The sequence below is a fragment of the Acomys minous genome, assembly GCF_964271855.1.
Source record: "Acomys minous genome assembly, chromosome: 1".
NCBI lineage: Eukaryota > Metazoa > Chordata > Mammalia > Rodentia > Muridae > Acomys > Acomys minous.
Genome location: NC_140483.1, coordinates 123,878,144 through 123,890,590, shown reverse-complemented (window position 1 = coordinate 123,890,590; position 12,447 = coordinate 123,878,144). Strand labels below are relative to the sequence as shown.

The 12,447-nt window shown below is 39.5% G+C and overlaps 1 protein-coding gene across 2 annotated transcripts in view; it reads left to right on the top strand.

The window, feature by feature from the left end:
- Nucleotides 1-12,447, top strand: part of LRRC69 (leucine rich repeat containing 69) — a 114,328-nt gene that overhangs the window by 74,271 nt on the left and 27,610 nt on the right. For both annotated transcript variants that reach the window (XM_084759821.1, XM_084759820.1), the window contains 2 exons: nt 4,456-4,557; nt 8,457-8,636. In XM_084759821.1, coding sequence (XP_084615947.1) covers nt 4,456-4,557; nt 8,457-8,636 — 282 coding nt within the window. The remainder of the gene's footprint in view (nt 1-4,455; nt 4,558-8,456; nt 8,637-12,447) is intronic.

Genomic DNA, 12,447 nt, shown 5'->3' with positions numbered 1-12,447 from the left:
CAAATATTTATGGACACTGTTACCCCTCCTGCCATCTGACCACAAAACATAAGAGAAGATAACAACATTCAACAACCATCCTGGGTTCTTCTGATCTTTTCTTTCCCATCTTTTGATATAGTCCTTTATTTTCTCCATAGGTGCATTTTGGGAGGGTGTGTGTGTATGGAGAATGTGTGTGTTCATGTCATTGAGTGCACATCTCTGTGAACACACATATGTGAAGGTGTGTGTAGGGGCCTGAGGTCAGCATTGGGTGCCTTTCTTAACCGTTCTCACCTTATTTTTTGAGACAGGGTCTGTCACTGAACCTAGAGCTCATCAATCTAGGCTGGCTGGCCAGTCATCTTGAGAGAGCTGCCTATCTCTGCACTGGGATTAGAGGTGCGTAGTGCCATCCTGGTGTTTATATGGGAGCTACAGATCCAAAGTTAGGTCCCCACGCATACATAGAGCCATTCCCCTTAGCAGCCACAGATCTCATATTTATTCTTTTAAACTATGCATATGTATGCGTGTTTATGTGTGCTAGTGTACAGCTGAGTTCAGGTGTTTATTGTCCAGGAGAACATGTCAGATGCCTGGGGCTCAAGCTAAATGGGGTTGCGAGCTGCCTGACATCAGTGCTGGCAACTGAACTTAAGTTTCCTGCAAAATACATGCTTGTAACTCCTGGGCCATCCCTCCAGGCTCAAAGTTTCTTATTAAAAATGTGAAAATCCTGATTTGCATTTTACCATCGCTTCCCTTCCGAGCCTATTGAGTCTCCAGACCAGATAGGTCTGTGACATTTTTTGTTCTTATGTCTTTAAATTGGATTGATAAATTGAGCACTATAGACATTTGGCTTGGTAGTTCCTTGTCCAGAGCTGTAGTGTACTGTAGAACGTTTAGCAGCATCTTTGACCTTTTCTGACTACTTGTCTGCTGAACATTCCCTTGTCATTCCTGAGCCTGGGGCCTGCTTCTGCACTTCAGGGCATCCAGGCACCGATGCACACAGATGCTAGACTCTAAGAAATGATGCTTAGCTGGGCCACGGGTTAGCAGGATCTCAATTGGCAGTGAGTGCCTGGAGTGGAGAAAGCCTTCTCTGTAACAGCCCTTCCAGTGATACAGCTCTTCCAGTGACACAACTCGTCCAGTGATACAGTTCTCTTTGCTTCAGGGAATAAGGGCTATATGAGCCTTGGGGAAGTGGGAAGGGGTTTTCAGGTGAGTGGACATCATTGGCTGCTGCTGGTGCAGATGAATGCTCTGTTTGCACAGAGAGGAACCCAGGGGCTAGCTGGACTTGTCCTTATAAGGAAATAGGAAGTTTTAACCTGAAACCTGGCAACCAGGCTAGGTTACTACCTCACGGGTTGGTGGAGGTGGGGTTGCAGGACTATGTGCACCAGGACATGCAGGTTCAGAAGAGGGAGGGAATGATCCTTATCTTGCTGGTCTCAAGATGAGATTTTCAGTGTTTGGACACTTCTCCCCATCACTCTTGTTCCTGGCCAGTTCCCCAAGTCACACAGTTCACTTGCCCCACATTCTCTGTTGTGTTAAAAGATGTGACCAAATCCAGACATGGCTTGGGAAAGAGTGAAAAATTGTCTCAACGTTTACTGAACTTAAAATACTGGTGGTCTGAATAGGCACACCCTGAGACATTGAGAAACTACAGTAAATTAAAAACATTTTTATAAGTTTATTTTTAACATATACATTTGTATTATTACACCTGAGTAAAATAAACCACATACAGCAGGAAGAACCACGAGACAATCAGGAATTATATAAATGTTACCTTTATAGTGATTTGGCCATTTGCATTTGACAAACTTGAAGTAAACGTCTTTCCTATCTTGTTGGGTCTAAATTTCTGAATGGAGATGAATATCTATCATATCTAATCTCTATTAACTCAAAACATCTGTCTTGATCTAAAAACGACTTAACCCCTAACCTACTAAGCATAATTGAAAGACTAAACTATGTGGTCTTCGAACCCATCAGAGCCTTGAGAAGGGATAAAACTTAAATACCTGAGAGAAGCTATAGTAAATCTTGATAACACAACAAATTGCAGCTGATTTTCCTAGTGGAGTAACTATGGCAGCCAAAACTTAGTTCTCTGAAGAAGCTAGGTGGAGGATGCCTAATAATGCATAAATAAAAAGGCTCTTGAGTTTATTTTGAAGAATATTTAATGTAAAGTGAGAGATCATGTGACTCTAGGTTAATAAAACTTTCCTTCTGCAAGACATGTGCTATTAAATTTTCTCTCCATTAAGATAACTTTCCTATGGAGGCATGGTGGGGCACATGTTTAATCCCAGAATGTGAGAGGCAGAGGCAGGAGGAGCGCTTGAGTCGTTGATCTGTAATCCATAATGGGATCACAAGTTTGAAGAGCCTGTTATCACTTTTGATAGAAGTAGAGTGACAAGACAGAAGCAAGTATATAGCCCTTGAACCGTGGACATAAATGCAAAGTATATACATATATTAGTGATATTGGCAGATACGTTCATGTTTGAATCAGGTTTTTTCACGTGTATTTGTATTATACACATATGTACGTGTGCCCATGAAAGCCAGAGGTCAACAGTGGGCGTTCTCCACTCCTCTCCAGTTTATCTTTCTAAGGAAGATCTCTCACTGAACCTGGAGTTCACCAGCTCAAACTAGACTGGTTGCTCTGAGAGATCCAGGGATTTTCCCATCTCTGATTTCCCTGCTCAAAGATTACAGATGTATACTTCTGCTCATACTCTTTGTGGGTGCTGAGAATCAAAACTCAGGTCCTCCTAGCTGTATGGCAAGTGCTTGCCTCCAGAGCCTTCTCCCCATCTCCTATTTTAAGATGAAAATGAACTTAGGTACAGTTATGCATTGCTATTTACTAGGACAAAAAGAAATACAAAAAAATAGTTGTGTAGAAAATTAGGCTCAGTACATTCTCTTTTTCATTATCACACACCCAACACCCAAAGTTCGTTGGCTCTAACTTTCAAAGTAGATCCCTTGCCATGTAGAATGCTTGAAACTGAGTCAAGAAAGTTGCAGTATCTGTTGTTTGGCCAGGATTAGGTATGATAGTAAGAAGCCTTGAGTTCTTCATTTAAAAAAAAAAAACAACCATATATATGTTATATAAGCTTTGCTGTAACATCTAAAATTTAATAACACAATTCCCCAGAAAGATGTATTAAGTCAGTTATTTTTTAAAATTTGAATAATCATTGCTATATTTCAAACCCGTGGGTGAAATTACATAAATCTTTAGTTCTTCCATAAATTTCACGAAACGCGGGGCTGTGACTGATCCAGCTTACCCTGGCTCATGAGAGTTGATTTTTCATGTCTTTCCAACTCTACAGTTCAGTGAATTGAATCGGCCATGGCAGGGGTGTTTATGCTTCTGAATCAACACGCACTATTAATCATGCACCCTCCCCGCTCCTTCCCTCCCTTCCCCTCCCCTCCACCCAGCTCAGCACCCCTTCTCTTCTTCTCTTCCCACTTTGCCTTTCTATTTACTAGCATGCCTCTGAGCATATCCTCTTCTTTTCCTGGTTTTTGTTTTTTTGTTTTTTGTTTTTTTGCTAACAAGTTTGTCTTTGAGAAGTAGCTCCTTACATTATAGGTGCTAGAAAAGACACCCTAACTATAATATGACCACAAAGGTATTTTTACTTTTTCTATTTAAGTAGTAGGTTCCAGGAGGATTTGGATTTGCTTTATAGACTAAGTATCCCTGTGAGCTTAGCATTTCTCCACAGCTTTACGCCTCATTTTGCAGTGCTGAGACTCAGTGCCAGGGTCTTGCACATGCTGGGCAATCACTGCACTACTGAGCCACAGGCGTTTCTTGTTCATAACAGTTTATAATGAGATCTTTAGGTTTCTCTATTTCTCTTGTCTTCACTAAGGAAAAATAGATTTTAAGACAATAGTTATTTTTTGTTTGTTTGTTTGTTTTTTGAGATGAGGTTTCTCTGTGTAGCCTTGGCTGTTCTGGACTTACTTTGTAGACCAGGCTGGACTTGAACTCACAGAGATCCATCTGCCTCTGCCTCCCTGAATGCAGGGATTACAAGTGTGCACCATTGTGCCTGGCTAATAGTTAATATTTTTAGTATGGCATGTTTTAGAATTGTTTCTTTTTTAAATCATGCTTGGTTTTCTAACACACATTTACAAATGTTTCCAGAATTTGATTTAGTAGGTTTTATTCTGTTATTGACTCTTTCTGTGACCATAAGCAGGTTTCCTTAGCTATTCAATATGGGAGATATGACTAATGCCTTCTAAGGTCGTGCCCGTTCACACCAGTTAAAACTCTTAATTTCTCTTACAGATAGAATATCTCCTATTCTTAGAATATTAGTATAGAAGGAACACACTAAATTATAATGAGCCTTTACAAGTAAAGTTTATTTGTAATAAAGACTTTCTTTTCAGTTTCAGAATCTAAAGCTGAGAGAGTTCTACTGTGAGGGAAACCCACTTTTCGTGAAGCGGCCAATTTCTGCTAACCAACCTAAAGACATCTGGACTCTACGGGTGAAGGGTTAGCTCATAAGCACGGACCTCCACACTAAACCCATGGGTTAAGATGTAAAGCATTCCTGACAAGTCAGCAGATGCGTAACACTCGTCCATAAAGAGTGTGGATCCTCCACGTAATTGTTTTGAGTTGCTCACAGAATCCAGGGTAACCTGTCAGATTTCCAGGCTGACTCAATGCAGAGAACTGGAAAATTTTTGTTGGATGAAAAGAAAAAAGGAATTTGCTTTTATTTAAGCCTCCTGGGTATTATGTTTTTCTCTGCTAGTGGGGTCTTTCTTGCTTCTGTTTCATTCTCACTTGTCTCCCGTCCTAATGAGTGCATGGATATGATCTGGAATTCACCACGTCCAGTCCTCACTCCCACAGTTGAGCATGATTCTCTATCATGAATTTTGATTTGCCAGATTTGTTCAAGCCTAAGGCTGAACATACAAGATTGCTTCAGATAGAAATTAAAATTGTTCTCTTGTGCATGTTGAATGTACTGTAAGATGATTTAATACGTTATATGCTACTTAGAGACTCAGGATTTTACACCAGTTATTGTGACTGTCTTTATAATCAGATTAAAATCATTTTAGATGAGTGTATGCTATTCAGTTACATCATAATAAAAAATGTATTTTCTCACTGTTAGGTGTTTAGATCATTAATATTTCCCCCTTTTCATCTTTACAAACGAGGCTAAACTGACCATATTATTTTGATGAATAAAATTGCAGAGTAAAAGAACTGCCTTTTTTGAAGATTAGCTTTTTTCAAATTCCTTTCTAGAGATTATTTTCAAAACCAGTAATATTTCCTGTTTTGTATGGAAGATTTGTATCTGAAAATTAAATTGATTAAAATAATTGTGTAAAACTGTCATATTTCATTTAAGCTTCCATAACTTGTTCTTTTTTCTCCTGCACCAAGCATAGCAGAGTAATGATTCTAGCTACTTATTTTAAGGTTTCTGTGGACAGGTACTGTGCTTATGAACAAAGTAGTAGTTTGATAACCATCAAGATGTAGGTATCTTTATTGTGTGCCCTTTTATAGATAAAGGAACTAAGCCCCAGGGAGACTAACTAACTGTTCACAATCATGAAGATAGTGTTGGGGTTTGGGTGTTGATACAGACTTCTACAGTTGGACCCCAGATCCCACACTGTAGTGTTGCTAAGGGAGAGGATACAGAAGGGTAGGCTGATTGTCTTTTGATTGTGGAGGAGGCTAGATGAATATTTAATCTGATGTAGTAGCTTTATTTCAGAGAACTCTAAGAATGTTAGAACAACATTTCTTTCTTTTAATTTTCAAATATGTAAGGTCCAGGAGCACAGAGTTAATTATGTCTATATGTTAACAATGTATATTGCATTGATTGATATGTAGCTTGGACATATAGCATAAATGACTAGTTTTGCCTATAATATATAAATGTTTTGAGTGGTTTTAAAAGTATTTCTATGAATTTTGATCAGAATGGTGACTCAGTCATTTATAGTAGACATTTGGTTAACATTGTTGGTTAACAGTTAAACTCCTTTAGGTTGCAAAGGGCTTTGAAACTGTCTCTGCCTCCATAGAGAATTTCTAGAGTATATACTTGGTTGCTTAGGTCTGTACTTCTAGCTACATGGAAGGCTGAGGCAGAAGCATCACAAATCCAAGGCCTGTCTGAGGTAGGAAGTGACTTCTAAGATGGCTTGATTGACTAGTGAGACTCTATGTTAACATTAAAAGTGAAGTGAGGGTTTACCTCTACTCACAGTGGGAGTGTGCTGGCAGTACCAACAAAATGTCTTAAGAACCTTCCTCACCTCAGAAATTTATTAACTATTATTTGATGCTGGTAATAAGGTACAGGCCAGACACTTTGCTCATATTATGTCACCTCTGTAAAGTCTCTCATAGTACTAGAAAACTCTAATTCTACACAAGATGTATTTGGGACCAGATAAATTAAGAACTTGTCCAAACAAGGCCACACAGCCAATACGTTATTGAACCAGTGTGTGAAACCCTTCACATGATGGGCCAGAGCCCTGCCTTATGATGCTGTGTGTCCTGCCTCCTGTCCAATCAGTAGCAGCTCATTACACGGTCATTTCCAAGTGCTTTATAACTTTATATTTACATAGATGTAATTTGTGGATGTATAATATAATTCAAATGATCACATGTAAGAACATTTAAGAATGCACATGAAGTTACATTCAATTTACAGTGAATTAGAAACTTATAGCATATAAGTGATTCAAAATAAAATATCTCTGAAAGATTTCTTAAATTTAAAATAACACTGGAATGGTGTCATAACTAAATAGTATAGTTTTTGAAAGTTTACAAAGTGTGTTTCTAAGAAGTGTCCTAAATGATACTATTGGTCATATCCACATTTCCAAGTAAAAACATTACATTTCAACAACATACATTATTCTTCTAAGTAATGTGTTGGCTTCAAGGAAAATATAAATAATTACAGATATATTAATATTCAAACATTATATTGAAACCAACAAACATATTTTGCTCCAGAAGTTATGAATAGTAAAAGTAATCCATATGACACTCGATTTATAGGTCTGTGTATCCCTGAAAATTCTTGTTTCTGGTTGGAAAGTGAGTCCTTGTCCATGAATTTCCTGCATACTAGAGCTAGGCGTCCAGTTTGTCTAACTAGCTAATGATGTACCTGTAAAATAAGCATTTGATTTTGATCACAAACTATGCTCTGCAGAAGCAGGCAGAGAAAAAGTGGCACTAAGCCTCTGATGGGTGGAATCACGATAGGATTCATGCTGTCAGATTCCTGCTCTCTGTTGACCTTGGCCATGTCCCACCCAGAGGGCTATGCTGGTGGAGGATCAGTCACACAGGGAGCACAAGGCCAGGGAGCTCTGCTATGCGATGGTGGTCCTCCACTGGGAAGCATAGGTGTGGTGAAGAGTGGCCCACAAAAGTTGATAGGAATTCTCTGTTCTTGATACTTGTAAAGACTTCAATTAGCACGAATTAGGATTGATATGTATAGATTTCCAATAATGACTAACAGAGCTTGATATGGACTATTAGAAAACCCTTCATTTGGGTCAAGAAACTATGTCCCAAATAAACTGTCCTCATACACTGTTTAAATTTCAAGCAGTATTTGTGTAATATTGGTACAGGATTTCTATGTTATATAAACACCCATTGCTTCATAAACACAAGCATTGTTTATGCTATGCTGACATACTGGCTTGGGGTACATCTGGGGAGTGAGGCAAATGCTTGTTTCCTTTGCTAGGTCAGTGAAGATTAAAGTTGATATATCATATGCTGTGTTTTACTTTAATTTGATGATGTTGACGGTACTGGTGAGAGGCAACTTCTCTTTCCTTATTACTTTTTTAGTATTTGGTACTGTTTTTGGATGAAGTCAAGTTTTTTGCACGTTAGTATGGCCAAGCTTAACAAGGACTGCAAGTAGGAGTTAGCTTACAGACACTAGTGCTCCTTAACTGATGCAGGTTTGACCAGACTGTGAGATAGTCAGAACTCAGAGCCTACCGATATGACTGGATCTTTTTGACTCCAGCTTGAATGGTTTTGCAGTTCCTGCCTATTGTAATGAAAGACACAAAAATTACATCTAATTTTATTAAACAGATAATGTAAATTTATTATCTCTTGGAGTTCTGTACGTAAGAGACATAAATATTGTAGAAGGGACCCACACTTCTTATATTTGTGAAAGACATTCTTTTTGCAATGGCAGCCACATGCAATATGCCATTTTATATGTTGTAGAATAGTATATTAATAAATAATAATTAATTAGACATGGTTTTTGAGCTAATGAAATAGGAATTAATGTAATATGTAAGTTTGAGTTAATTTTAAAAATGCTTTTTTTTAAATTTAGGAAATAGCAGCAAGATTTGTCCTCCTTCAGTTAGAAGAAAACAACCCTTTGATTTTGAATGACATAGAGAACTATCCAGAAACCAAAGACACAATCTCCAAGGCAAAAAAATGTGCAATCTGTAGAAAACCTTTTTTATCTGAGTGGCTGGAATGTGTTCAGTTCTTCCCTCCATGGAAGGTAAATTGTGTGCCATTTGTCTGAATATGAGCATAAGGGTTCATATTTTGTCCTTACTAATGATAGTTGTACCCAAGGATAGACTTCTTTGATAGCATTTATGATAAGCAAATTCAGATAACTGTGTTATAATCAATCATCATCCCTAATGTTATTTGAATTTAAAGTCTTTATTGTAATACATACAAGTGGGCATGGCGGCACATACCTGCTGCTGTTCATCAGGTGGGATGCATAGGTTGAAAATTCACTAGCTCAGTTTACTTTCAGTAGAAATTTAAGAAATCTTAACTAGAGGCCCCAGCATCTGGGAGAATGGAGCTGATAAATGAGATGGACTAAAGTCTCTTGCAATAGCCAGCTTTATTCAGAGCATTGGACACTTTATACTCTGAGGGTCACTTGGGTGAAGTTCTCATGAGTTCAAGCTATGTACAGTCACAGGACAATGTGCATGCTGAAAAAGCATATTTTTCCCCAGAGGCATTTAATGTGTAGTTTAAACATTTAATTGGATAACAACAGCAAGCAGTAATGATTAATCTCAAGTAAACTCACTCCAATTCACTACACCTGGGAGAAGCATAAACACACATTCCAAGAACAACATTTCTGTGTTTTGAAGAAACTGAGGTCACAAGGTCACAAGACTGCTGTCTTGTTTTCTTGGGGTGTTTTCACAAGCACTTAGAATTCTCTTCCAACACCTCCGTACCTGGCCCATGTCACATGTGGCACTTTCCCTGGGCAGATCACATAGCTTGTGAAGCAAGTTGTCCACTAGTGTTCAGAAGACGTCTTTCACCTTAGATAATCAAATAACACTTGAGTTAGGCAATGCAGTCTCTATCACAACTATGTAGCTGTCTTGTACCAGGTGGGCATCTGTCCTCATTATGTAAATGAGTTTGACCCTTACATTTAAATTTCACATAATGTTCTCAGGTTGTGAAATTTATTTCTTCTTCTTTTTTTCAACCACTTAAAATTATTAAAGCATTTGTAGCTCACATGTCAAGAGAACAAAGTGTGGAATGGACAGTGCCTGGGGAACCTCAGATTTCCTACATATGTTCTAGCCTACCCAGCATTTGATCTTGACACTATAATTTCTTGTCTGGTATTAGTAAGCAGTTGGCCATTCACGGGACGACAGAGTATAGGACTTGATGATAATAGATGGCAGATGCATTCCCTGGTATTCTGTAGATGATCACCTGGTGAAAGGGGCAGACCAAATCAAACCAAACCCTCAAACCAAATGAATACTCATGTACCTATTAATCATGTCATATTATGACATAAAAGAGTAATACGTCAGTTTGTTTGGACTTTTTTCTTAGTTAACTAATTTATTTATTTACTTTACATCCCAATTCCTTCCTCTCCTCCCAATCCCATCCTCACATCTCCCCTCCCCTGGGTTCTCCCTCCTTTTTTCCTCAGAGAAGGGGAGGCTCCTGTGGGTATCAACCTACCAAGGGACCTCAAGTCTCAGCAGGATTAGTACATCCTTTCCCACTGAGGCCAGGAAAGGCAGCCCACCCAGGGGAAAAGGATCCAAAGGCAGGCAACAGAGTCAGAGACAGCTCCTTGCTCCAACTGTTAAGGGACCCACATGATGACCAAACTTCACATCTGTTATGTATGTATAGGGGACCTAGTTACAGCTCATGCATGCTCTTTGTTGGTGGTTCAGTCTATATGAGCCCCCATGAGCCCAGGTTAGTTGACTCTGCATGTCTTCTTGTGGTGTCCTTGTCTCACCTGGCTCCCTCAATCCTTCCCCTAACTTTTCCACAAGACTCTCCAAACTCCACCTAATGTTTGACTGTGGATCTATGCATCCATTTTCATTAGCTGCTTGATGAAGCCTTTCAAAGGATCGTCATCAGGGAAAGGCAAAGCAAAACAACTCTGAGATTCCATTTTATACCAGTCAGATTGGCTAAGATCAAAAACTCCAGTGACATCACAGCTGGTGTGGATGTGCAGCAAAGGGAACACTCATCCATTACTGGTGCTAGTGCAAAGTTGTACAACTACTTTGGAAATCAATTTGGTGCTTTCTCTTTATTGGAAATAGTTCTATCTCAAGACCCAGCTATGCACCTCCTAGGCATATACCCAAAGGATGCTTCATTATACCACAAGGATACTTGCTTAATAGTGTCAGGGGTTGCCTTTCTCCCATGGAGTGGGTCTCAAGTTGGGCCAGTCATTGGTTGGCCAGTCTCTCAATCCCTGTTCCATCTTTTTGCCTGCATATCTTATGTCAGGACATAGGTAGCATTATTCATAATAGCCAGAAACTGAAAACAACCTAATTGTCACTCAACCAAAGAATAGATAAAGAAAATGCTGTACATTTACACAGTGGAATACTACCCAGCTATTAAAAACCAAGACATTATGAAATTTACGGGCACATTAATGGAATTAGGAAATATCATCCTGAGTTAGGTAACCCAGACCCAGAAAGGCACACATGGTATGTACTCACTTATAAGTGGATATTAATATGAAGTACAAGATAATCATGCTACAATCTACATACCCAAAGAAGCTAAGAAACAAGGAGGCCCCAGGGGATGATGCTTGAATCTCATTCAGAAGGGGAAATAAAGTAGACATCAGAGGTGTATGGTGGGAGGAAACTAGGTGGGAGAGGGGGTGGGGGGAGCAGGTGTGTGGCTGGTAGAGAGAGCGGAAAGTAGTTGGGTGGCATCTCTGGAACTAGCTGGAGACCTGGAGTTGGGGGAGGGGGGCTCCCAGGAGTCTATAAGGGTGACCATGGCTGAGACTCTTAGCAGTAGGAGATATGGAGCCTGATGTGGCTCCTTCCTGTAGCCAGGCAGGACTTCCAGTGGAGAGAGAGGGACAATAACCCACACACAAAACCTTCGACCTAAAATTTGTCCTGCCATAAGATACACAGGCATAAAGATGGAGCAGAGATGGAGAGACTGGTCAACCAATGACTGGCCCAATTTGAGACCCATCCCATGGGAGAGAGCCAACCCCTGACACTATTAATGATACTTTTCTCTGCTTGCAGACGGAAGCTTAGTGTGTTGGGACTTTAAACAACAGAATTTAATTGTCTTGGGGACCAGGAAGCCAGGGGCTCCAATGTCAAGTTACTAGCAGGGGACAGGTTTGTTTTGTTTTCCTCCTCCTCTTCCTCCTCTTCCTCCTCCTCCTCCTTCTCCTCCTCCTCTTCCTCCTCCTCCTCCTTCTTCTTTTCTGATTCTGGAGTATTCTGTTCTACTCCACTCCTATTGCCCTTTTACTGTTAGTCGTCAATTTGGACCTGGGATTACCCAGATGACCATCTCACAGACACACCGCTGAGGAAGTATTTAGTCCCTGGCCAAGCCTGTGGAGCTATGTTGACTGGATTAATTGGGACTAGAAGACACATAATGCAAGAGGATGTCCTTCCTTACATAAATTGCTCCTAAGAAACCCATAATGCCATTATCATGAGCATTTCTACAAGGCGTTCAAAAGAGCTTTTGGGGAGTACTTTGGAGCAAATTGAATAATATTTTTTCCTTTTGGTTCATCTGTAAACAAATTCCACTTGTACTAGGCATATCCACTTGTGCTTAAGAAAAACAAATGGAAGGAAATGGTTAATCAGAGACCACATCCTCCGTTTGTTTACATGTCTGTTGTGCCCTAATGCTGTAAAACATCTTTGCCTACCCAAAAAAAAAAAAAAAAAAAAAAAAAAAAAAAATCTGTGAAGTGGTAACATCCATTACAGTTTGTTTTGGTTAAGTCAGTGTTTATACTAGAAAGTTTT